General features: G+C 35.1%; 1 protein-coding gene across 2 annotated transcripts in view; it reads left to right on the forward strand.

The window, feature by feature from the left end:
* Nucleotides 1-25,946, forward strand: part of BCKDHB (branched chain keto acid dehydrogenase E1 subunit beta) — a 195,346-nt gene that overhangs the window by 56,663 nt on the left and 112,737 nt on the right. For both annotated transcript variants that reach the window (XM_054569652.1, XM_054569653.1), the window contains exons 7-8: nt 19,408-19,505; nt 21,467-21,577. In XM_054569652.1, coding sequence (XP_054425627.1) covers nt 19,408-19,505; nt 21,467-21,577 — 209 coding nt within the window. The remainder of the gene's footprint in view (nt 1-19,407; nt 19,506-21,466; nt 21,578-25,946) is intronic.

Below are 25,946 nucleotides of genomic sequence, written 5' to 3' on the forward strand. Positions count from 1 at the left end.
TTTGGTGAAACATCAAATCACACAGGTGACTCAGCCCCTCTACAGCCCAGATTTGGCACCCTGCGACTTCTGGCTTTTCCAAAACTAAAATCACCTTTGAAAGGGAAGAAATTTCAGACCATTGCTGAGGTTTAGGAGAATACAATCAGGCAGCAGATAATGACTGGGAGAACCGTGTGAAGTCTCAAGGTGGCTACTTTGAAGGGGACTAAGACATCATCGTCCCATGTCCAATGTTTCTTGCATCTTGTGTCTTCAATAAATGCGTCTATTTTTCATATAACATGGCTGGATACCTTCTGGACAGACCTTGTATCCTGAGTAGCTAGTTTCTAATAATTTGGATAGCCTTATAGGTATTATATTTGTAAAGTCAATCAGCTGTTATAGCTAATCAATTAATGCAGATTTTTATCCAGTATTTTGTAAATGGAGACTGCATAAGAAACATTTGGAAAAGTAATGTTCACTTTGCTGAAATTTTGAAATGGGGATCAGTAAGGGAAAGGTTTAATGTTATAGGAGTCCAGCTAAGCAAATGAGCTTGAGAAATTTGTTTTTGGAAGTCTGGTGAGGATTGTGGTTCAGTTTTTTTTAAAAATAAATTTCCTTATGATTAATTATGTACTATTTCGAGGACTCTAACTCTGAATGTTTTCTTGACCCCCAGTGGGTAAAAGACCACAAATGCACTAGTTTTTTCCCAGCTAGAGAGCTGCTCTGCAGAAGAAAGAAAAAAAAAGTGAGCCACCAAAGTCTTGATAAGAATGTCTGGGTGGTTATCAAAATTGATCCCAGGGCCAGCAGTGTAAGATTCCTGAGAGCTTATTAGAAATGCAGATTGTCCCTGTTCCTTCAAGACCTCCTGAATTACAGTCCCTGGGAGCAAGGCCCAGCTGCCTCTCTCAGTAGCCCTCCCGGTAATTCTGATTCATACTAAATTTTAAGAACCACTGCTTAATAAGGTCAGTTCTGAAGCAAGAACTGAAGTTGCTTATTTCCATTTATTTTGTTTTATTTGGTTCTGATACAGAATTTAGCATGATTTTAATCCATGGTTTTCCTTGACTTGGCTTCTGGTTTGAATCAGTGTCTGGCAGCTCACCTGCTCTGTTTGCGGGGAGAGAGGGTAGGGATGGAGGGGAGCTCTGAATGCTCTGACGCGGATTCTTCGGTTGCGGCCTGCATGCAGCCCATGCTTCTCTAGCTCTGTCTGTTAATCTCCCAGATCTGCTCACACTGGTGAAGTAAGTGCGAAACTTCCCCTTGTTTGGAATGATATATTAGATTTTAAAAAATGGAGCATTTTTGTTCCATTTTGTTCAGTTATCTGAGGTACCTTGTGGAAGACATGTCTGTATTGACAATCAATGGAACAATAAAAAGGTGCTTTAGTTTCAAAGATTAGAGTAGCCTGATAATTTCCAAGTAGTGGCAATAGGAAGACTTTTGGTATCCATAAATAATAATTTTAATTGACTTTTTTTTTTCTTACATTCTTTCTTCTTGGATTTCCAGCATACATTTGGGAATAGTTAAATCAGTGGACTAAAGATATGGACTCTTATGTTTAGAGTTTTTAAAAAGAGTTCATATTGTGAAGGTTAATAGAGTAATAAATATAGATGTATATTATATTATAAATACTAGGCTAATGGTTCTTTGTAAAAATAATTGGAAGTAGTGTTCATTACATAATAGCTTGCCAGTAATCTTAACTAAATGGAAAATAGTCAAGTATAAGAAAACTTTTGAGTGGTCTAAGGCCATGTTTTTAAAATACGTGCATTAAAGCTCTTATATTTTATTTATGGAATAATATTATAAATATACAGATATATTCATGAATTAGACAATTACAGAAAAGCTGGATATATTTAGTTAGGCTTACCCCATAATAAGACTATGAATAAGACGTTGGTCTATTTCTCTCACATGAACATCCAGACTGTTAGTCCAGGGCAGGTGTGGTGGCTCCTCAATTGTCAGAGGGTCAGGGCTCTTCTGTCTGGTTTCTCTGCTGTGTTTAAGATGTGACTTTCAGAACCTGGTCCCAGGTGGCGTCTCTGTTTCCAACATCCCATAAACATTTCAGCCACCAGGAACGGTAGAGGGGAAAAGGGGAAAAGGGACAGGAACTCTTCTTCTCTTTAAAGAATTGCTTAGAAATTGTACCTATTGAATTTACTCATATCCTATTGGTCCACTGAGAAAAGTAGTTTTTAGCTTAATGCCCAACTGAAAATTTTATTATTACATGACAATATATAAATTTTATTATAACTGCCTGTGTGGTCTCCAAAGTAATATATTTTAGAAGGGAATAGAATTGTTAGAAATATTATTTACCCTTGATCCATAGTCCACCTCTAAGAATCTGTATCAGAGATATACTGACAAAGGTCTTAAAAAAATGTTGCCGTTCATTGTAGCACCATTTTGTCCATCTCTAGGGGATGTTGGTTGGTTGAATAAACCAAGCTACATTCATTTTATGGATGACACTGCAGTTCTGTAAACACATGAGACAGATCCCTAGTTGCTTCTTCGTCATTCAGGGTTTGATCAGACATGCAAACCACTAGGAAACATAATAAAGAATGTGTTATAGGCATTATACCTATAATGTGTGTGTAATTAGAGAAGTTAAGCTGTCTACAAAAGGTTTTTGCTTCTGTGTTTGGTGCTGTATCCTGAAGTCTCTAGAGCAAGCACACTGTCAGGAAAGGAAGATGGACACGAAGTAGGAGAGTCCAAGGACAGACTAGAACCTGCTAGAATGGATCTGAAAACAAAGGACAGTCAGGAACTTTTGTCTTTCTTCTCACTGCCTCCAAATATTAGTATGAAGAAAAGATAGGTCCCTGAGACTAGGCGAGGAGGCTTCGACAGCCCAACTAAGAAATGACGAAGGCCCAAATTAGCAGAGAGGGGTGGGTTAGAAGTTTCTTAGATTATATGAAATATACTTGTTTAAATGAATTTAAAGTGGGGAAAGAAGAGGACGATGTCAAGACTAAATATAGAATAAGATTTTGTTGTCTGGTAGTAATGGAAGAATGATAGATTAGATACCCTGAAATAAATGTGTGTGTGTGTGTGCGCGTGTGTGTGTGTGTGTACATGTGTGTGTATGTGTGTGTATTTTAAGTGTATATGGACCTGGCACGCAGGTTACAGGTCTGGAGTCCTGGAATGTGAAGCTCAGAAGCCTGGGAGGTAAGTGAATGCCAAAGTCTCTCTGTAGGTATTTGCCAGGTTCTGGGGACATTGAGATTCTGCTTTGAAGACATCATGGAACACTGGGGATAGGAGTTAAAGTCCAGGGCTCACTTAGGTAGGGAAGCTACAGCTTGTGTGAGATGTAGAGGTGGCCGGAAGGAGAATTACCTGTCTTGACTCCTGTGCTGGTGGAGAGAAAGGAAGAGTCTCTTCTGAGAATTTTTATCACAAGGTGACACTTACAGAGGATTATGATTTAGATATTTGCTAGTAGTGTGGTCTGAAAATTTTTAGGTAGATAATTTAATTTCAAATGCTTCTGGGTTGGTGGCATCCCAAGAGAACTGTCAGAAGGAAACAAAATCCTCTCTGGAGTCACTTCTGTCTAGGTCTCAGAATAGTACCGCAGATAAAGTCTAAAAAAAGAGAAAAGTCTCTCTGCGCAGGAACGAGAAAAGGCAGACACAGACCCATTAAGACTTCAGATTTTAAAACTGTCATGTAGAGAATACAGAAAAGTAGGCTTATGTTAAAAAAAGAGAGAACTTGAGAATTCAAGCAGGAGACAAGCAGATTTAAAGAACAGAATGGAATGTCTGTAAAAGAAAAATATAAGTGAAATGAAAAAAATCTGATAGTTTAACCAGAAATTATAAACAGATAAAGGGAGAGTTGGTAAACTGGAAGAAAAAGCCAAAGAAATTATGGCTATAGTCTAGAAAAATAAAGAGAAGGAAAATATGAAAGAGATTTGAGTATGGAAGGGGAATGACTAAATGTATTTCACAAACAGATATGAGTGTATTTTCTAATAATGTTTGTTAATAGAATTTTGCTGACAGAACAGTAATTCCCTGGCATATGTTTTCCTCTCTGTTCTCTTGGAACTAGATTGATGCAGTAGGAAATATTTTAGGGAAGCATTAACTATTTCACATCAACTATTACCTCATTTTCCCTCCTGCAGCATCATTAAGGCAAAATGTAACTTTCCGTGAACGTACAGTAGATTCTATACATAATTCCTGAAACAAAGTGTTTAAAGGATACCAGGTAAAGAGTTCCTTAGGAAGCTGGAATATAAGGCATCTATAAAAGTTAACTTGCTAACTCAAAGAGTTTCCCTCTGATGTACAATTTTTATCTATATAATTTATATCATTAAATCCTGTTACAGTTATTCAAGGTTTTAGCTTGTAGTTGCAGTGCACATCTCTTTCTCTCATTGGTTAATTGTTTAGCATCTATTGATCTATTATTTTCCTTCTGGAACATACTCTTCCCTTGGCCAGTACTCTTCCCCTACTCCGTGTGGTTTTTAAGGGGCTGCCAGTCATCCTATCTGACCTCTGTGATCTAGGGTGATGGACATGTGAGTTGAGCCCAACTGTGTAACATATTTTCCGGGATTTTATATGTGGACATAGAGCTGTACTTTCTAAGTGTGGCTTGCCTGGGGCGATGTGAGACTGGGGCCAAGTCCCCTGTACTTAGTGAATGAGAGTTTCGGGTAGAAGACTGTGAGGCTAAGAAGCTATGTTAACTGGAGGTGGGAGGGAGGGAGAGAAATTAGAAATAAAAAGTGAAAATTTTTGCCCTGACCAGTTTGGGTTGGTTGGGCTTTGTCCTGCAGGGCAAAGAACCACCAGTTGGATTCCTGGTCAGGGCACATGCCTGGGTTGTGGGCTTGGTCAGGGCACTTAGGAGAGGCAGCCAGTTGCTGTTTCTCACACCGATGTTTCTCTCCCTCTCTTTCTCGCTCCCTTCCCCTCTCTAAAAATAAATTTTAAAAATCTTTAAAAAAGAATTCTCACCATTTCATTAAGTTAGTTCTTAAAGTTGCTTGAGCTACTCAGTCCTTTAATCTTCTTTGATAAATGGAAGGATCTGAGGGAAACTTAACACATTTTAGGTTCAACTTGCTTTGAGTTTCAGTTCCCTGTAGACTTTACTAATATAATAAATAATCTTGACTGAAATACATCACTTTGGTTGGAGAAAAGAAGCTTCTCTTTTAAGATGAAAATGTCCTCGGTTTGATTAGCACAATAAACTTCAGCTTTTCATGAACATAATATACATGTCCTAATGGCTACAGTAGGAACTCCTTCTGTTTATACACAATAGTACTTACAGTAGTACTCATAAGGTTGTGAGGGGGTTGAAATAATCCATGTGAGTATCTGCCTTATCTTTAAGCATTTTCTGAACACTTATGTGATAGACACAGTGATATATTGTGTAGACATACAGATTATTTAATTTAACCTTCATAGCAACCTTATCAGAAAACTGTCATCATAGGAACTTAAGCATTATGTGGTTAAACAACTTGCTTAAAGCGAGTTTTCAAACCCAGGTACTGGGAATTTCTGGTGCAGATGGTTCCATTTAATCTGCACAAAAACCCTAGGACCTGATGGTATCCTGAAACTGAAGTTTAGAGAGTTTAAAACTTGTTCAGGGAGAAATAGGTGATAGGTTTAAGGGCTGCTCGCTTTCAAACATTACCTTATTTTGCATCCTATTTAAACATTATGGGAAAGCATATGAAACAAATTCTTCCAGTGCTTTAGTTTCATGCCAAGACATATGCTATTTTATTCTCCCACAATTAAAGTGATCTACTTTTTAATTGAATAGAAATATATAATATCAGTAGCTCTTCATTAAGGCAGTATATCCCTTACATTATATAGTCCAAGTTTGACTATGTACTACATTAATTTCTCTATTGGCATAGGATGAATTCGTTTCTTTTAATTTTTTTTTTTACTTTGAGTTTCTTTTCTTTTTAAATTTATTTTCATTCTGTTTTTTTCCATTACTGTTTATCCCCCTTATACCCTCCTCCACCCCCACCCTCTACTTCTCCCCCCACCTCAGTCACCACACTGTAGTTCATGCCCATGAATCCTTTTTCTTTTTTGCCCGATCCCTCCATCCCTATGCCTGTCACAAGTCCAGTGTGGTCACCAAGGGCATTTGGGAATGTCTGCTCCATGATGCTGTAAGGGACCTACTCACCAGTCCCCAACTGGAGACAGAGGTAGCTGAGAAATGTAGTCTTCCTACATTTTGGGGAGAGGGGATGAAACCGTTGGGTGAATGTACATCATTGTCCCTGTCACAGCTGTTCTTTGTCTCTCTGATCCCCACATTCTTTGGACCTGGTCTCCATAAACTGTTCTGCGTTCAAGCATCTGTGCTGTGGTGACTCTCCACATGTCTGGTCTACAACACGCAGAAAAAAACTTCTTTTAGTTCAGCCATTAACTTTATAAACTATAAAGATGAGAGTAAAAATAGGTAATACATTGTTTATGCAGCAATTTTCTTGAATTTTCCTTCTATAAATAAGTAGAATATATAATATATGAATATATAATAGATATAAAATTTATCTTCTAAATATAGAAGGAATATAGAATTTCTGCAGTATTCATAATTATGACATTTAAATACAAATAAACTTAAAAATGACACGGTTATTTAGTAGAGGTAGATAAGGAAGAGAAATTGAGACAGTCTCAAAAGTGTACAAAATAGTTACGATTCAAGAAGAATTGAGTCAGACATTATCAAATAGAGGCATTTTGTGGAGAAGCTGTTCTTATATTTCTTGAACTTTTTGGTTTTATTTAATTGAATGATTGGTGAAATCAGTGATACTGAAGTAAATATGGTTTTCCTCTGTGGTTATTCTAGTGAGAAAAAAGGTAAGACTAAAAAAGCCTGGTGCTGCTTTATTTCCAGCATTCAGATTATCCTTTTAGGCAAAAATAGGTCATAATGATACTGAGGACTTTTTTTTTTTTAAAGCAAACATTCTAATTTTGTATAAATTCATACATTATGAAAAAAAAGTTGTCTTAAGTAGCTTTTGAATGATAGAAGATTTTAAATGTTTCATCTTATGAAGCAGGTTATTTTCATGCAGGCTAGAACATTTCATACAAGCTATCCTCACTGACAAGAATTCTTTGACCCAGTAATAAGAGATAACTTAATTCATTTGTTAGATTTTTGAATTAACTTTTAAATTGAAATAACACATACAAATTTTAAACAGACAAGTAATGTATCTTGTAACAAAAGCAGCAGTTCTTTACCTCAGCTTTCACCAAGCCCATGCTGTTCTCTTCATAGACAATCCTTTTCAGCCCTTTTAGTAGTTTCTTCTGGTAACTTATCATATTTGTAGTTAATATGCTTAGACTGATTTTTTTTAACATTTTAAGCATTATTTTAACTTCCTACTAGAATTTAGTTATTTTATCGGACCTTTTCCCCCAGCAGCTGCCATCCTTCCCTCACCATACACAAACTTTCTGTGATATCTTTGTACAGATATAGTGTAATTTTTGGTCAGATCATTATTTAGTGTTTACATTGCTATTATAATATCAGTATGATTTACAGCTGAGCCAAAAGTAAATGAATAAATGAAGCATTCTTTCATTTCCTCTTTGGTATGCATCTGTTTTCTCTGAATACAGTTTTTTTCTGTTTTTATGCGCTTAATTTCACATTTCTATTACTAACATGGTTACTAACTTCGTTAATGTTATCTATTTTCATTACCTTTGGACACATTAGGTGACCAATCAGCTTTTTTTCCTGTAGGTATCCCTTCTGCCCTCAGTCTAATAAAGTGGTTAAGAGTGTGGATTCCGCAAGCTGACTGCCTGAATTTGAAGTACTGTTCTACTAGTTACTAGCTGGGTGACTTTGGCAAGCAACTTAACCTTTCTGTGTTTCAGTTTTCTAACCTATACAGTGAGGACAAGGACAATACCTATATAGGTCATCAAGTTGATTTAAATATGAAATAAATGAATGAATAGATTTAAAGGCACTGAATATACAACCTGGCACAGAGAAAGTTCTTAGTTCTGGTGGTTGACGTGATTGTTCTTTCCAGGGATAAGTTGGTTCTATCATTAGTCTTTAATGTGTAATTAAAACAAATCTAGTCACACATCAGTTATTCTATCCATATATATAAGGCAGTGACAAGGTTTGTAAAGTGAACTTGGATCCTTAACCAAAAGGTAGTTACAGTGCATTATTGAGGTAATTTAACTTTTTTCAGTTAAAAAGAGATACACCTGATAATAAGATGTTTTGATATTTTGGGATAAACAATGCTACAGTAGAAGTTAACAATGCCTTATGTTGTTTTCTTAAAAACACTTATTTTTCTTATTGAAAAAGTCATGTTCTATCAGCAAGCTATTGATGCTTAACAAATAATTCCTAAAATTTACTGGTTTAAATCAACAACTTTCTTATATAGTTCACGTGCAGCTCAGTAATTTAGGTTTAGCTCGCTGGGCTATTCAGGTTTCATCGAGGCTCCCACATGTATCTGTTGTCAATTGCAGGTTAAGTGTGGGGTGGATTTGTTGATCTCACATATCTGGGGGCTGTGACTGGTAAAGCTCTGGTCTACTTATCTCTAATCCTCCAGGAGGTCAGCTTTTCTTGTTCACATGGTAGAAGCAGAGGTTTCAAACAGGCAATTAGCAGCATGCAAGGCTCTTTAAGCATAGGCTGGAAACCAGCACACATCTTCTGTTAATAGTGTATTGGCAAAAGGAAGTCACAAGGTCAGCCTTAGTTCAAGGGTTGGGCAAATAGACCTTATCACTTCATGGGAACAGCTGAAAAGTCACATTGCAAAGGGAGTGTATATGAAGAGGGAGAAAGGATTGTAGCTATTTTTCAATCTTTTATATATGCTTATTGAAACTCCTGAAAAGTACCAACGAGAAGATAAAAAGTGCTCATAAATCTGTCCCCTAACTACTGTTAAATTTTTGTTGAATATACTTCCAGAACTTGCATCTATATTTTAAAACCTATATTACTACTGTCAATTTATTTGTTTTCATTTATTTGATTACAGACCTTTTACACTTCATGGTTTTTAATTTCATATTTGTTCTTTATGAATGGTTTATGTAAACATCTATCTTAACATTATGGAGCAGCATTTGTTGTAAACCTGAAACAAGCAGGAAATGTAGTAAATAGCTTATGATCCTGTTTTGTGATAGGAAGACCTGATCTAATATGAGTATAAAGAAGAATCAAAAGGTTTTCAATCAATTTGATATGCAGAATTACTTTTGAATTTATGTGTCCTCTGTGATTGACCCTGAAATATTTGTGGAATATGACTCTGGAATTTTTTTGTGCTGTGATATATTCTTTATATTATTCACATGCACTTTCAGACTAATTTTGGACATTAGAAAGATGTCTGTTTTTGATCCTTGTCCTAATTTAAGTGGATACATTGTCAATGACTAAGCTTACGTACATGAAAAAGTGATTTGTTTTTGTTTTTAATAAAATTTAATATCATGGATCATATGCACTTTTTGTAAAAAGTTCAAGTATCATAGAACTATAAAATGAAAAGTGAAAGTTCGTTGTCTGTATTCAACTCTTTTCCTCAGAGCTTTTTCTATGCATTTGCATTGATAAACATGCATATAAACATATAAAATCATACTATAAACATTGTTTTGTAGTCTGCTTTTCTCACAAATTTATTTTGGTTATATTTCAGTGTCAATTCACAATTTACTTTGGATATATTTCAATGACAGATGTTTAGCTCATAAAATTTAGAGGGTGTACCATAATTTATCCTTTCCCCTATTATGAAATTTTGAGTTGCTTCTAAATTCTGCCTATTATAAACCAGTCATCCCTGTTTATATATGTTTGAGCATGTGAAAGGAGGAAATTATAAGCCTCTATTATAGTAAAGCTATAAAACCTGTATTTCTTGATTCCATTCTTGTTTACTATTTTTTTGATTAAGCCCTGTGCAATAAATGATTGATGAAGCCAGACACTGCAAGTCTCTAAATAGCAGTTAGTGAAAAACTGGAAGGATAGGGTATTACTGATGCAGTTACTATGCAGAGACAAGACTCAATAGGTAATTATTTATAGCCTGCAAGTTAAAAATAAAAGCTGGAAATGTTTGTTAAGACACTTCACTTGAGAATACTAAGCATAAAAAGAGCATTCTTGTGTACCAGAATTTTGCCTGTTCTTGTATTTTTCAAACTTTTTTAAAAAATTCGGTCATAAAGTTCTTACTAGTATGTTTAGTAGAAGTCCACCTTGAAACAACTGGATCTCAACAATTTAATGTTACCTTCTGGAAAATGTCCCCATTATAGCTCTGCCCATGTACTGGTTGTCACTGAGAGTAGCATTTCACCTGTTTGTTTAAACATAAATATATATACACATACACACAAACATATAGTTTTTAAAGTTTTTTTTTTTTCTATTTTTGCATCTTCACCATAATGATTCTTCCTTTCCAAGATCATGGTTCTCTCCATTTATTCAAACTTTTATGTCCATGAATAAGTTGTGTAGGTATTGCCATTAGGTGTGACACATTTGTTGTTAAGGTTATTACTAGATGTTTCATGGTTTGTTTGCTTTTCTTGCTGTACGGGTAGGATTTTTTTTTTTTTTGCCAATTTTTTTTTTTGTATTTTCTGTTTTTTATTTAATGATTTTTTAAAAAATACATTTGTCTCTGCCTCCCCCCCACCACTTTCCCTTGCCCCCTCCCGCCTTCCCTCCCTCAGCTCTTCCTCTTTGGTTTTGTCCATGAGTCCTTGCTATATGTTCCTTGACTTTCCCTTTCCCTTCCCTTTCCCTGCCCCCCCTTCCCTCTTGTCTCTGTTGATTTCTTTTCCTTTCACTGTTGCTGGTCATATTTTTTTTGCATCTTTGTATTGTTGGTCAGGTTCTGCTTATAGGTGAGATCATATGGTATTTGTCTTTCGCCCCCTGGCTTATTTCACTTAGCATAATGCTCTCCAGTTCCAATCCATGCTGTCGCGAAGTTTAGTAGTTCTTTTTTTCTTTCTGCTGCATAGTATTCCATTGTGTATATGTACCATAATTTTTTGATCCAGTCATCTACTGATGGGCATTTCGATTGCTTCCAGCACTTGGCTATTGTCAATTGTGCTGCTATGAACATTGGGGTGCATATGTTCTTTTGTATTGGCGTTTTGGTGTTCTTAGGGTATAGTCCCAGCAGGGGAATCACTGGATCAAAAGGCAGTTCCATTTTCAGCTTTTTGAGGAAATTCCACACTGCTTTCCACAGTGGCTGCACCAGTCTGCATTGCCACCAACAGTGGACTAGGGTTCCCTTTTCTCCACAGCCTCGCCAGCACCTGTTGTTTGTGGATCTGTTTATGATGGCCATTCTGACCGGTGTGAGGTGGTACCTCATGGTGGTTTTGATCTGCATTTCTCTGACGGCTAGTGATGCTGAGCATGGATAGGATTTTTGTTACATTTTTAATTGGTTATTGTATAGAGAAAATCTTAATTTTTTATGTTAATATTGCATTTGGAGACCTTATACAATTCTCTAATACTATTTCAGTTAATTATCTTAGCTGTTCTAGGTAGAAAAACTTACCCTCTTAGTTAATGATAGTTATAATGATAGTCTTTTTTCCAAGAGTTGATGAGACATTTTAACTTTTTTCCTTTGTTAGGAATGTCTCATCTTGGATCCTGGTCAGTAGTCTTTATCAAGTTAAGGAAGTTTACTCTTAATTTTTTTTTAAATTTTATTTTAATTTAGTTTTTCAAATACATTTGTCTCTGCCTACCTCCCACCACTTTCCCTTGCCCCCTCCCTCTTTGCCTCCCTCAGCTCTTACCCTTTGGTTTTGTCCATGAGGTACTCTTAATTTTTAACTTAGTCCGAGGCCCCTGCCTCCCACTTCTCCTGAGGTGTTAAGTTTTATCAAATGGTTTTTAGGTGTCTGGTGAGATGATTGTATGATTTTTCTTCTTTGATCCCTTGATGAGGTGAATTTCATGAACATGTTTCCTAATATTGTAATGGATAATTCTTTTATTCTTGGGATAAATTCTACTTGATCATGGTGCATTATTCTTTCAGCGCATTGCTGGATTCAATAAGAAGATTTTTAAAAAGACCTTTACATTCATAAGTAAAATTGAATTATAGTTATTTCTTTTTATCTGTATGAACATGCATATGTATTTATATATAAAATTGGTCAATAGCTTATTTTTTTCTTCACCATCCTAGTCTCGTTTCAGATTCAGAGTCATGTAGTCTTTTAGGATGAACTGGGTTCATTTCTTTTTCTGTGTTCTAGACCTGATTGGGTAACTAGGGATTATCTATTGTATAAGTTTTAATATAAGTTGCTTATAAAATTGTCTGGCTCTGGTGCCTTTTGGGAAAAATTTTCTTTTTATTCATTGTTGGTTATTGATCTAGTACCCGTTCTTGAGTAAACCTTGGTCACTTATGTCTTTGTATGATATATTTTCTCTGGATTCAAATTTAGTAGTATAACATTTTCTCTACAGTACCAAATAATTATGTTTATATATATGAAACATTTAGTTAATGCTTGATAAGTAGTCAATGCTGAATTAATATAAGTAGTATACTGAAATATGTTTCTATTATTTAAGAATCTCCAGTGATTTGTTTTAATAATCGCACTCTTCAGTGTGAGTCTTTGTTCAGAATGTTGGGCCGTGAGCACAGCTCAGGAGCAGTGTTCTGATTCGGGGGAGAGAACGGGGTCAGCGTTCTGTAGCACTTTAGCAAATGAGGTCAGCCATCATTCAGCCAGTTTCAGGAACAGTTGGCCAAAAGTGATTTTCAGAAGAGGGAGGAATTGTTTTTGCTATCTAGTGTTTGTTGGTCGGGCAATTCAGATTTAGCAAGAAGGAGAGGAGGAAAAGTTGCTGATCTGTTGCTTAGTAAGTCGAGGGCCACTGTAGGACATTTTTAGTTTATCAGGGACTCTTACAAAGATTATTTAAGATTTACAACATATCCTAGCATATTCGGATGTACATTATGTCTTGTTAAGTCAAGACAGTGTCTTCTACTTTTTGATTACAGGCAGTTCCTAATGTTTTTCTTAAACCATATACAAAGTCAGATGTCTGAAAGTCAAATATTGTCTTATATTTAGTAAATGGAGTTCTATAACTAGACAGATAAAAAAATAAAAATTCTAATTAAAACTCACCTTTAGACATAGTTGTCAAAGACATAGTTATTGACATTATATGTGTGTGTGTATTTATGTATATAGAGGTATATAGTAGTCCCTCCCTATCCATGCAGCAGATGTTCTAAGACCCCAGTGGATGCCTGAAACCACAGATAATATGGAATCCTATATATAGTACTACTTTTTTCCCATCTGTACATAGAAAACTCTTTACCTAAAGGAAGTACTTTATGGCTTCTCTTTGGCATATCTGAATTACTGGCCTCACTACTGTTGTGCTTTGGGGACATTATTAATTTAAACAAAAGCTAAAATAAAATTTCAGAGACATCAGAGAATTACTCTTTCAACAATGAGGTTCCAAATGGTTGTGATGGCTGGAAGGGTGGGGAAAGTGGAGAATCACAATGTCTTCGGAAGGAGTCAGAAGTAGGCTCTTCCTAAACACTGTGCTAACTTGGGAGCTCAGCACCGATATTTTAATTCCTTGATGATTCCATTTAAAAAGTGCTGAATCACCAATATGCTTGGTGACAAAGAAAATGATATTTTGACAATTATAAGTCAAAGGTGAGGGAGAAGAATTAGATTCTGAATGTCAAAGCATTTTAGGAATAGTTTAACTGCCTTATTTTGTTTATATTTTGATCTTATGTATGTATAAGGGTGTTACAATAAAACCCATATCTGATTAATCTAAAATTTTTTTTTCAATAAGAATAATTCTAAACAATGTCACAGTATTTTCATTCTTAGTGGTTCACAAAATAATGGTATATCTTAAAATTGACAGTGAAAATTAATGTATTCCATTTCAATGTAATTCTTTTTATTAGGTGATTGTTTTTCCTTTTAAATTCTCCACGTGCAGATAGAGAATGACTTTAAAATAGTGCCCTTTAATTCAGCATTGAATTATTTTCTTTCCCAGTTTGCCAGTTTACCTCGTTAGAATTTATTTATGTGAATGAAGTTCACCCACAGCTTCTTATTGTAGAAAATACATTGAAAAATATTTACTAAAGAAATTCTAATATATTAAACATGAAAGATAGAAAATTGGCTTATAGTAAAATTGTTGAGGCAAGAACTTTTGCCAGATATTAAATTCTGTACACTAGAGTGTACATGAAAAAAAACACTAAATAATTGCAAAGAGTGAGCAAGATTTATTACAAATATGATTAAATTTTAATATATATTTTAAGTGTAGTGATGCATATTATGCAATAGTATAAGTCTCATAAATCTTTTTTTAGTACATTAAATAACAATAATATATGAAGTTAATTTTAAAGTTGTATAAGGAGTACAATGGCTGCTTTGTTATAGATTTGCTTTTTGATATATGCTTGCAAACTATTTTGAAAAAAATATAATTTGTCTCATTATGCAAAAGAACTAGAAATGTGGGGTTTTCAAATTAATCAACTAATTATCAAAGAAAAAGAATTCAAATGCATTTGAATTTAAATGGGTCTAGGACTTTTCTTTTTCAAGTCAGTATTGCTATTCAGTTGAGAATAATAGTGAGTTTTTTTTTAAATTTCTCAGTGATATTATAGATAAGATGACCTTCTGAAACTAACACCAATGATTTTGAGATTTCAAATGTTTTTATTTATTTTTTTATTTAAAAGTATTTCATTGTGAGAAATCTGGTTACATGCAAGATATTTGCTGATTTTGACCTGTTGTATTTCTGTTTAGACAATTTGACTGGTGATTAGTTTTTATTTAGTGCTAAAGAGTATCTAGCAAGAAGCTGGCAGGCATGTGCACATACTGAACTCATATCTTCACATCTTCTTGTCTCTATTTAATCAGACTGTTAAATTCACCCATGCAGATGAAGTCCCAAATACAACATGAAATATGGCTGCACTTCTTTTACAGTTGGATAGCTTTAGTGATCCTCATTTTCTCTCCTTGTACTGATAATTCAAAAAATAGAACTTGCTTTACAAGGCAGTATCAATCTACTGTACCTCTGTCATGCCTTGTATTAAGCTCAGTTTTCCATAGTTGGTTTTCATAATTTGGTGTATTTCCCCATCATATCATACCTTATTTTTCCAGAATCTGTGGGAGACTTGCTAAAGTAGGTCAGTCTCCTTTTTAAAAATTTGAAATTAAAGTAATTTGTAAAACTTTTATTTTGAAATACGCTGAAACAGAAAGATTACCAAAATAGTACAAAGAATTCTTAGGTGCCCCTCTCCCCTCAGCTTCCCCAGCTGTTAACCTCAATATAACACAGCCATAATGATCAAAACCAGGATGCCAACAGTGACACAGCAGTGTTAACTCTTCCAGACACCTAACTCAAATTTCATCCATAGCCCTACTAATGTCCTTTTCTGGGTCAGGATCCAATCCAGAATCTTCGTATGTTGTTTTCTCTCCTTAGTCTCCTTTATTTTGGGACAGACAGTTCCTATCTTTTTGTCTTCCATGATCTCCATGTTTGGTTCACTCTTATGTGGAATATCCCTCAGTTTGTCTGATGTTTCCTTATGATTAAATTCAGGTTATATATATCTTTTGGCAAGAATACCATAGCAATGATGCTGTGTCCTTCTCAGTACATCATATAGGATGACATGTGGTGTTTTTCTCAGTTTACTTGTTTAGGCATATCTGTTATTCACATATGGTACTCCACTGCTTAGAATGCCAGCTTTTTGTCTTTGTGCATCTAATTATATTTATTTTTTAAAATCTACCTTTTTTTGTGGTTTTCTCTGTTTGCTCCAGTTCATCTTCCTTCTCACTGCTCTGCAGTCCTTTTGCCCTAATTCTGTACATCCTTGACATGCTTATGGCGTGAAGGCTTATGTTAATCATATGGTTGTGACCCTCAACCACTATCAATCCCAGTTTACTCTTCCTTGTGGTATTGAGAATATATCAGTTTATATTGTCCACACATGCTCCCAGTAATCACTGTGGGTTAAATAGCATCAAAATTTAGCACTTAATTATTCTTACTCATTGAAAGTTAATTTTGTCTTCTAATTAGAAGTTGAGATATTAATATAATGACTATTATAATGACATATATTATAGACAAATAAGTATAATATTAACAGTATGTTGATATGATTTTTATAATATAGACTGCTTAATCTTTAAATTTTCAATAATTTAAGGTGAAGAGTATAGCTATATTTGGGGAATAATTTAAATGTAATTACTGTAAGAAATTGCACTTAGTTTTTTTTGCATACTTTTTAACATCAGTGTTAAAAGTAATTGTTGGTATAGAAGTAACAATTGTCAAAAAATTAGGACCATGATTAATAACCTCAAATCTGAAAAATTATTCAGAAAAATGACAACTGTAATATAGATGTATCAGTTTTATACAACAAATGGTTATAACAGTCAGAGTAACTGTTTAGAATAACTTTATAGAATGAAAACTTTCTTATATAGTCTTAAGGACTGTATCATTAAATTATTTTAAGTTGTAAGGCTGACCTTCTAAGAACTGAAAGGATGTCTGCAGTGATTAACTTATGTCCTCATTCTGTCCTTGTGCTGTCAGATAGACATATACTGCTTTCCACAGTTTACAGGTGAGATACTGGGGCACAAAAGCAATATCGTGCTTTGTCAGAGATCACCAAGTGAGTAGGATACAGAGACGCGGAGACAGAGCCAGGACTGGGCTCTTGGTTGGGTGGATTTGTACAGCCCTCTCCTATTATACTGTAAGTTCTGACAAATAAGATAGGCTTCCTCAGGCAAGGAGATTTTGACTATGCGGTTAGTAATCAGGCAGCATGGAGTAATGTATATTTTGTGAGGAAACTAGCGTTACTTTAGATTTGTGCCAGGGCAGAGGAATTTTCTCTGTAATGGTAAGATTGTGCCTTATGGAGGGAACTTGCATCATTAAGATTGAGTTGTTCTCTTGCAGATGCTTTTTACATGAGTTGTTAATATGTGTCCTGGCTGGGTGGCTCACAGGTTGGAGTGTTGTCCCATACACCAAAAGGTTGCGGATTTGATTTTCAGTCAGGGCACATACCTGGGTTGCAAGTTTGATTCCCCAGCCAGGGTGTATGCAGGAGGCCACTGATCTACGTTTCTCCCTTACATTGATGTTTCTTTCTCTGTCTGTATCTGTCTGTCTGTCTTTCTTTCTTTTCTCCCCTACCCACTTCTCTCTCTCTAAAATCAATAAATATATACTCCTATGAGGATTAAAAAATACAAGGAATAAAACTTTCCACCACATCACTGATAACAGCTCCATTGAATTTAATAGTTTTATAAATATTATCTTAAAAAACTATATTTTGACTGAAAAGATGGCCAAGATATATTGCTAAATGGAGAAAACAGGGAGATTGTAGAAGGATTCCTAACTTGTAAGAGGGTTCTTAACAGTGTGTGCAATGTAATTCTATCTGTGAAAAGAAAAATATATATATATATGTCTTTGTATGTGCATATTTGCATACTGTACCTATCTGAAAAGACACATCAGTCAGGGTCCTTAATTTTTAAGCAGATGAGATCAAGCCTGTCCAATATAAGCAGAAAAAATTTATTGAAGAATAATTAATAGTTCAGAGATCTCTGGGGTGACTAAGTACCTGGCTTAGAGGCCATATATCTATCTAGAAGCAAAACCCAAAATTCCACTGCACAATTGATTCTTCAAATATTCCCCAGCAGTTGTCAGTGGCCATGGAACTGCAGCCTGAAACATTTAATGCTTCTGAATTTGGGATACCGGATCTGCCTCCACTGTTACCAGTACTTTGGAATAGATTTCGGACACTTGCTGCTCTTGTGTGTCAAGAGCTTCCAGTTCAGTCTGACATGGGTGCATTTCTTTGGCAGTGCCCATATTTTGTGCCTTAGCTGCAAGGGAAGCTGGGAAAGTGACTACATGAATTCACTTTTGTAGTGGAGAAAGGGCCCTGCCTCAAAAGGTGGGGCATTTCCCAAATGTCAGAATAGGATACAGAAACCTGAATGCTACAAAGGAAGAGATGTTTACTGAAGACACCCAGGAAATTGTTGGCATTGATTACTTTTGGCTCGTGTAATTGGGAGAATTGACTGGGGAGCAGAGGGAACCTTTTACTTTACTCTCTTGTGCTCCTTAAATAAAAAACATTTATGTAGCAATGATAATATGACCATGGGGAAAATGAACAAAAGGAAATATTTTTTTCCTCGTCCAGTTCCACTGTAATGTTTTCACATAGGAATCCAAGAAGGCCTCTCAGTAATGGAGTAATTCTGTCAACTTCCTCCTACTCAGTTTCATTTAAAAATTTGCCTTACAATTTCCTTTTGAATTCAGTCAACTCCATACTGCTTATACTTGGTTGGGCAGAGGAATCATAAAATGGGCAGAGGAATCATAAAATGGGCAGAGAAATCATAAAATGTTTTTTCTAGGATACCAGTGGCTATTTTTTATTTTGGCCTAGTGGAACTGACTTATTTTCTCTGTGAGTTCCACAGGATTTAGCTTTGAAAATTAGGGTGTTGTCAGCTGCTACAGTTGATAAATGTTCATAGATGCAAAGTACAAAAATAAAATATGCTTAAAAATTTGGCCTCACTATGTGGTTTTATTTTTCCCTCCCAAACCTTTATAAATTTGATCCTTGACAGAAAACTTGTCTGGGAACTTAATTTAGTTCAATAAAGTTTTAGCAGAGATGTTAAAAAATTTTTATACCTTATTTTTCTGAATAGTTTTAGATTTACAAAAAAGAAAACAACTGTGAATGTAGTACAGAGAGTTTCCATACACCCCACAACCAGTTTCCGGTTACTAACATCTTACATTAGTACAGTACATTTTGATACCTTATTATTGACTAAAGCCTGTACTTTATTATCTTAGTTTTTACCTAATATCCTTTTTCTATTCCAGGATAGCTGATATGTTTCATACCTTTATATTGCATTTTTTCATCTGTATAGTTATCTCATGAAGCTGTACGGTAAATGCTATTTCTGTTATAAATATGGAAGAATAAGTAAAGCTTTGACACAATGAGGTTCTTATACTCTTTTATGCAGTTGTTACACGAGAGAAAATGATTAACCTTTCATTTCCCCCCTGTTTTATATTCAGTGGAACAGGTTCCTGTAGAACCGTACACCATCCCCCTGTCCCAGGCTGAGGTCATACAGGAGGGGAGCGACGTGACTCTAGTTGCCTGGGGCACTCAGGTCAGTAAACATTTATACCAGCTGGTAAGGTTCATGTGCTTGGAAGCTCTTACTCGAAATCTTGATACTATGAAGAATTGACACTGATGCTTTGCTTATATCAAGTTTATCTTGTTTGGTGCTACGTCTCTATTTGGTACTGATTTTTGATTGAAGGTCAGGTGTTTGGTCAGTCATTAAAATATATGTGCATATGGTGAAGCCATTAAAAATATATTGAGTTTATAAAAATGTATTCATTAAAAACACTGTTTCTTTTGAAGCACATTTTACCTACCCACTATTTGTTCCACTTTACTTAGTATTTTCTTTTTCCCCTCATCTGTTGCTCTCTCTCACAATTACTTTGCTGACCATATGGACCCATCTAACGGTACAGCCTCAGAATTCCCTGCCTTTCTCTTTTCCAGTAAACTTCACCACTGACCTACCTCCACTTTCCCCATCGCTTGTTGTCACATTGCTCTTACCTCTAAGCATTTAAGCTCAGAACTCTTTCTTGGACCATACTTTCTCTTGTACTTCTCAATCACCTTTTAAAGAAGTGCTCAGTTTTTCTTTTCTCTGTGTACAGGAAATACTTGTTTATTTTAGAAAATTTAATATGGTAGTACAAAGAAGATAATGCAAATCATTTGCAGTATCACAACCTCCATTTCTTTTCTCCACTTGATTTTTGACTTGGAGAGGTCCAGTCCTTATGGTTTCTCACCTCCAGTGTGGAATCTTTCTATTCACATCCCTGTCACTCTCAGCCTGTGTCCTTGCCTCCCTTTTTGATACCAAAGCTAGAGTGTATTAGATAGTAACTGCTATTACTTATTTTCCCTTTACACCTACCAGTTCTTTCAGTCCTTTCCTGTTTTCCTTGTCTTCAAAGGAGAGGTGTCTGGTTGTTATAACTGCCTCTCCAAATCTGTTTCAGGTCATAGTCCATTTATTTTCTTCAGGACTGGGATACAGCAATTGGTCCCTCTCCTGCATCTTCAGTTTCTTCTTTCCTTGTCCCTTTATTAAAAAGTGTGTATTTCTTCACTGTCTAAAAAGTACATTTTTCCACCTTACTTTTCTTTTAAGTATCAGTATACTTTCCTTTTTCCTTTTAATATCAACCTTGAACAATTTCTACCACCAGCAGTTAATTCCTTAACTTCCTTATGGTCTTGTATTTTATGAATTCTGTTCCCACTAATTCACTATATATCTGCTAACATCACTAACATTCAAATTGTTAGATCCAACTCTATCCCATATTGCTGTGGTATATGACACTGGTTACTGTCTCTATGAAATCCTTCCTTAGCTTCTGGAATAGGCAGTCTCCTGATTTTCTTCCTGTTTCTTTCTTTCTTTTTTCTCTCCTTTTTTGGTTTTTGTTTTTAGTGACTTCCTCTTCATCTCTTTTCCCCTTCAATGTCGGTCATGTACAGGGCGCCATGATTTCTGTTCTTTACTGTTCCCTATAAATGCTTTCCCTAGAAACGCCCACCTATTCCTGTGACTTTTCCTCAGTGCTGACATCTTTGGAATGACATCTCTAGCAATGACTGCTCTCACTTTAAGAACCTTTTCTCAGTTGTTTTCTAGACACCTGTATTTGATTATTTTGGTGGAATATGGGGTTCAATATGTCTAAAACTAATTCATTAATTCTCTATAAAGGTCAATTCCTCTGACTTTAAATATTACCTCTGTTGTATAGTTCTACAATACATCATATGTATATTGTCTTGTGTGTTCACCACACCAAGTCAAGTCTCCTTCCATTACCCTTTGTCTCTTCTTTACCCTCTTCTACCTCCACATGCCCCATATATAATTTTATTAATCAGTGCCACTCCGTAAATTCAATAAAAATAAATTTAAAAATATACTACCGCTGTGATTGTACCAGAACTCAACTGATGTTTTAGGCTTTAATTTCTGTAGTTATTTTCTACATATTTCTCTCCTTATTTTAGGTTCATGTGATCCGAGAGGTGGCATCCATGGCTCAAGAAAAGCTTGGAGTATCTTGTGAAGTCATTGATCTGAGGACTATACTACCTTGGGACGTGGATACAGTTTGCAAGGTATGAATACAGTGTTGATAGATGTCATTCCCTTTAAATCTTGGGCAAAGTTTCTTAGATATTTGCAGAGAATGGTTTTGAAATTTTGAGCTTTGTGAGCATTTTTCAATTGATTTAAAATTTAAAAATTTTATACAATGAAAGAAATGTATGTTATATAATAAGCCAAATGTTCAAGAACACAAATCGCTTAGGTTTTTCCTCCCATAGTTATCTAAGTTGAGAATATTACAGATGTATCCTTCATATGGCCTCCTTGGGTTGAGTTGTGTCAGTAATGGAGTAGCGCAAATAAACACGGGGAGGTGATCTGTGTTTTAAACTTCTGATTCATTAGGGTTTAATAAGCTAGGTTTAATATAGTCCTAAATGGCTTGGCTAAATTTTCTTTTGTTTCTTCTCCAAAAGGAATGGAGATCAATTATTTAAAAAACTAACTCTTAGCCTTAATACTAGGGATCATAGTTTGAATATTATGTTGTGGGCTTCTGTCTGCTCTGATTTATAGTGTTCTATCTGAGCTTCCTCTTGAACTTTTGCCTGATTACATTGATCTTGTTGCCTACTATTAATACAATTCATGTAATTCGCTCTCAAGGATACAGTTTAGTTCTCATATACTGGATATAATCAATATCATCCACTTCCATGTTGGAATATAAGTAAAGTTTGTTTTTTTGTGATGGTTTTATCTACTAAAGTTTAGGTAACATTACATGTGTTTTTTTTGTTTTTATTTTTTTGATTTATTCCTTTAACAAGTAGTCATAAGACCTCAGGATATTTTGTATTTACTATTTTTAAGAACTTTGACATTCTCATAGCTTTACATCTATTTCTTAGGCTAGTTACATAAGAATAATGTGCAGTTACTACTGCTATAAAAGTGTAGCATAGAATGTTTTTAGGTGAAGACTATCATGCATGTATAAAAACTTTATGCAAAAAAATAAAAATATTATTCAGAGAGAATAAAGAATATCCAAACTAACTGAAACGCATACCATGTCAATGATTATAAGGCCAAGAATAACTAAGGCAATTTTGAAGAATAAAGCTCGAGGACTTAATTATCAAGTGTCAAAATGTGTTATAAGGATGCAGTAATTACAGCATTATATTTGTGTAAACATAGACAAATAGACCAATGAACAGAATAAAGAGTCCAGAAATAGACTGTTGGGTTATCTGATCCAGGACAAAGGTGAAATTGCATTCAGAGAGGAAGAGGTTGTCTTTTTAATAAATGATGATGGTTTAGTTGGGTAACATGGAAAATATCACACAAATGTCAACTCCATTTGGAATTCCAATTCTAATTGTCAAAGAAGAAAATGATGAAGCCCTTGGGTGAAAGCATAGGTGAATATTCATCCCTATGATCTTGGGCAGGCAAAGATTTCTTAAAACAAAACTGAAAACTAACATTTTTAAAAGGATGATAAAATTTGACTTAATTAAAATTTTAAAAACTGATTCATCAAGAAACCCCAATAAGAGAGTAAACAGACAACCCACAGATTTGGGGAAACTCATCAACATTTGTATTCAGAAATATAAAATACTCTTACAATTAAAAATAAAATGGACATCCCAATTGAATTATAGGCAAAGTCTTGAAAAGGCACTTCACAAAGGGGGATATCCATATGGTCAATTATAATATGAAAAAAGTGTTCAGCTTCTTTTAGTCATCAGGATATACAAATTAAAACTACAATGTGATATCATTAAAGACATCGTTCTGGCTAAAATGAAAAACACTCAAATACCAAGTATTGCTGAGGATGTGGATCGAACCCATCTCTCATATGCTACTGTTGGTAATATAAATTGGCACAACCATTGACATTATTTACCTGGATCCTATGATCCAGCAGTTCCATTCCTGTGTATATACCCAACATAAATGTATGAAAGGTAATTTTGAGAATTTGTCTAGGAGCACTATTTCTAATAGCGTCACACTGTAAACTACCTAAATGCTCATCAACCAGAGAATGGAAAAAAGTAATTGGAATGTTGCTTGGCAATGAGCATGAACCAACATTTTAAAGGAACAGTGTGTTTTCATCTCACAAACACATTGTGAGATGACTTTAAAAAGCCATATTCAAATGAATACATAGTATATTATTCAATTCACTGTATTTTGCTCTGTATAATGCTCTCCCATGTATAATGTGTACCCATGTTTTTTGTGCACATCATACCCATGGTATGTAATCATTATATCCATGTATAATGAGCACCCTTATTTTTCCCTCAAAAATTTGGGCAGAAAAATTGTGCATTTTACACGGCAAAATACGGTATTTAAAGTTCAAAAATAGACAAAACTAATCTATGATGTTAGGTCAGTGATTAATCACTTGTATGGTAGTTAATAGTTTAAAAAGAGTATGAGGGAGGGAGTTTCTTGTTCTTAGTGCTGGCTACATAGGTTCAATTTTTGAAAATTGAGCAGAACACTCATTTTGTGCTCTTTTTTGTATACTGTTACACTTTAATAGAAAGTAAAAAAAAAAAAAAAAAAAAAAAAAAAAAAAGAACTGTGCTCCTGTTGATTCATTTGCTTGGATTACTGTTGTAGTGTGCCTTTTTGTAGGCTCTGGGAGAGCCTTGGTGTGCACTGACGTGGGGAGTTTGTTTTGTCATTCAGCTCTCTCCACACCCCTCGTTCCATTTTTCATAACCCAGCTCAGCTGTCACACTGATGCAACATAGGATCTCAGAAGGGGAGCTGCCATTCCAGAGTCTTCCTAGGAGTAAGAATGGTGGTTACAAGTTGTAGGCTTGAATGGGCTTTCCTGCTGAATCAAAATGAGTTAAAAAGTGAGCCACAGTGTTGTTGAAGTGGCCTGAGAGATTTAGGCCTTGAGGTGTTGTCTAGCTTGGAAAGATTTTCTTTTTTTAATGAGTAGAAATCCAGGGAAGCTGCCTATGACAAATAAGAACTTGATTTTGACAGGAGAATGAGAAGCTTTGAAAGAATTTTCAGGATTTTAAGAATTATGTTGTTATTCAACTTAAAATCAACTACATAAAACATTGTAAAAAAAGAAAAACAACAGTTTACAAGGTGATTTTCATGTGTTTATGGGAAAAATTGACTCAATTTTTTTTCATCCTCATCTAAGGACATGGGTATTGATTTTAGAGAGAAGGGAGGGGGAGAGGGGAAGAGAGAGATACATCAATGTGGGACAAAACACCTATCTGTCTCTACTAACCCACAACCTAGGCGTGTCCCCTGGCCTGGAATTGAACTTGCGACCGACCTTTTGTTTTATGGGACAACACTCCACCCAACTAAGCTACACCAACCAGGGCAAAACTGACACTATTTTGACATGCTTACACTTTAATTGAAGATTAAATTATGCTAATTATTGAAATAAATCAGAGTTTGCCTTTATACCTTGGAGTCTTTTTGATTTCTCTCTTTCTCTCATGCTCTGCCTTCCTGCATTAAATTCCAAAGCAGACTTTGCTGGCATTACCTGTACAGTATATCCAGAATCAGACTGCCTATACTGCTGTTACTTTTGATCCTGGTCCAGACTGCTATGCTAGCCTTTCTCACCTGTGTTTTGGCCAGAGCCTGCAAACTCTGTCTGTACATTTGACCTTTCTTTGCCATAGGCAGAGTGGATCTTTCAAATATGAGTCACATTATATGTCTACTAGTCTTAAAAGGCCTCACTGTTTTCTCATTCAATTCAATGGGAAAGTCAAATTCCTACAGGGATTTTTACCTCATCTTACCATATTTGACACCCTTTAGGAGGTGCTCTTGGTTGACTCTGTTAGGTCACTACTGAAATACCATTTTGTTATTAAGGCCTTCCCTGACCAACTTATTTAATACTGAATCCCACTAGGACCCACTTTTTTTCCTTTCTTTTCCTCTAGAGAGATTAACACGATCTAACATGTTATTTTATTATTTATTGTAGATCTTTCTTATCCTATTAGAAGATAAGTTCTATGAGGGCAGGGATTTTGTCTTTTGGTGCACTACTGAATTCTCAGCACCTGAAACAGTGCCTGGCATAGGCTTGGTGTTTGGTAAATACTTGCTAAAAAATTATTATGAATATCAGCAAGAGAAAGGTTTGATAATATGTTATAAAAACTTAGGATATTGAAATGCTTTGGTGCTTTTTATTATTCTTGGTGCTTATACAAAGGTTTGAAAAGTAACTCTAGTATATTGTTGTGTGAATAAGTCCACTAATTTATTCTAAGTCAAAATGCCTACAAGTCTTTTTGGTTTGACCCTGTGTTTATTTTTCTTAACAGTTGTTCATTTTTTATAATAGTTTGTAAAAATTCATTTGAATTTCTCATTAGAATAGAGCTAATT

The sequence above is a fragment of the Pteronotus mesoamericanus genome, unplaced genomic scaffold (genome assembly GCF_021234165.1).
Source record: "Pteronotus mesoamericanus isolate MK-2021 breed Mesoamerican mustached bat unplaced genomic scaffold, CSHL_Meso_final contig_20, whole genome shotgun sequence".
Lineage (NCBI taxonomy): Eukaryota > Metazoa > Chordata > Mammalia > Chiroptera > Mormoopidae > Pteronotus > Pteronotus mesoamericanus.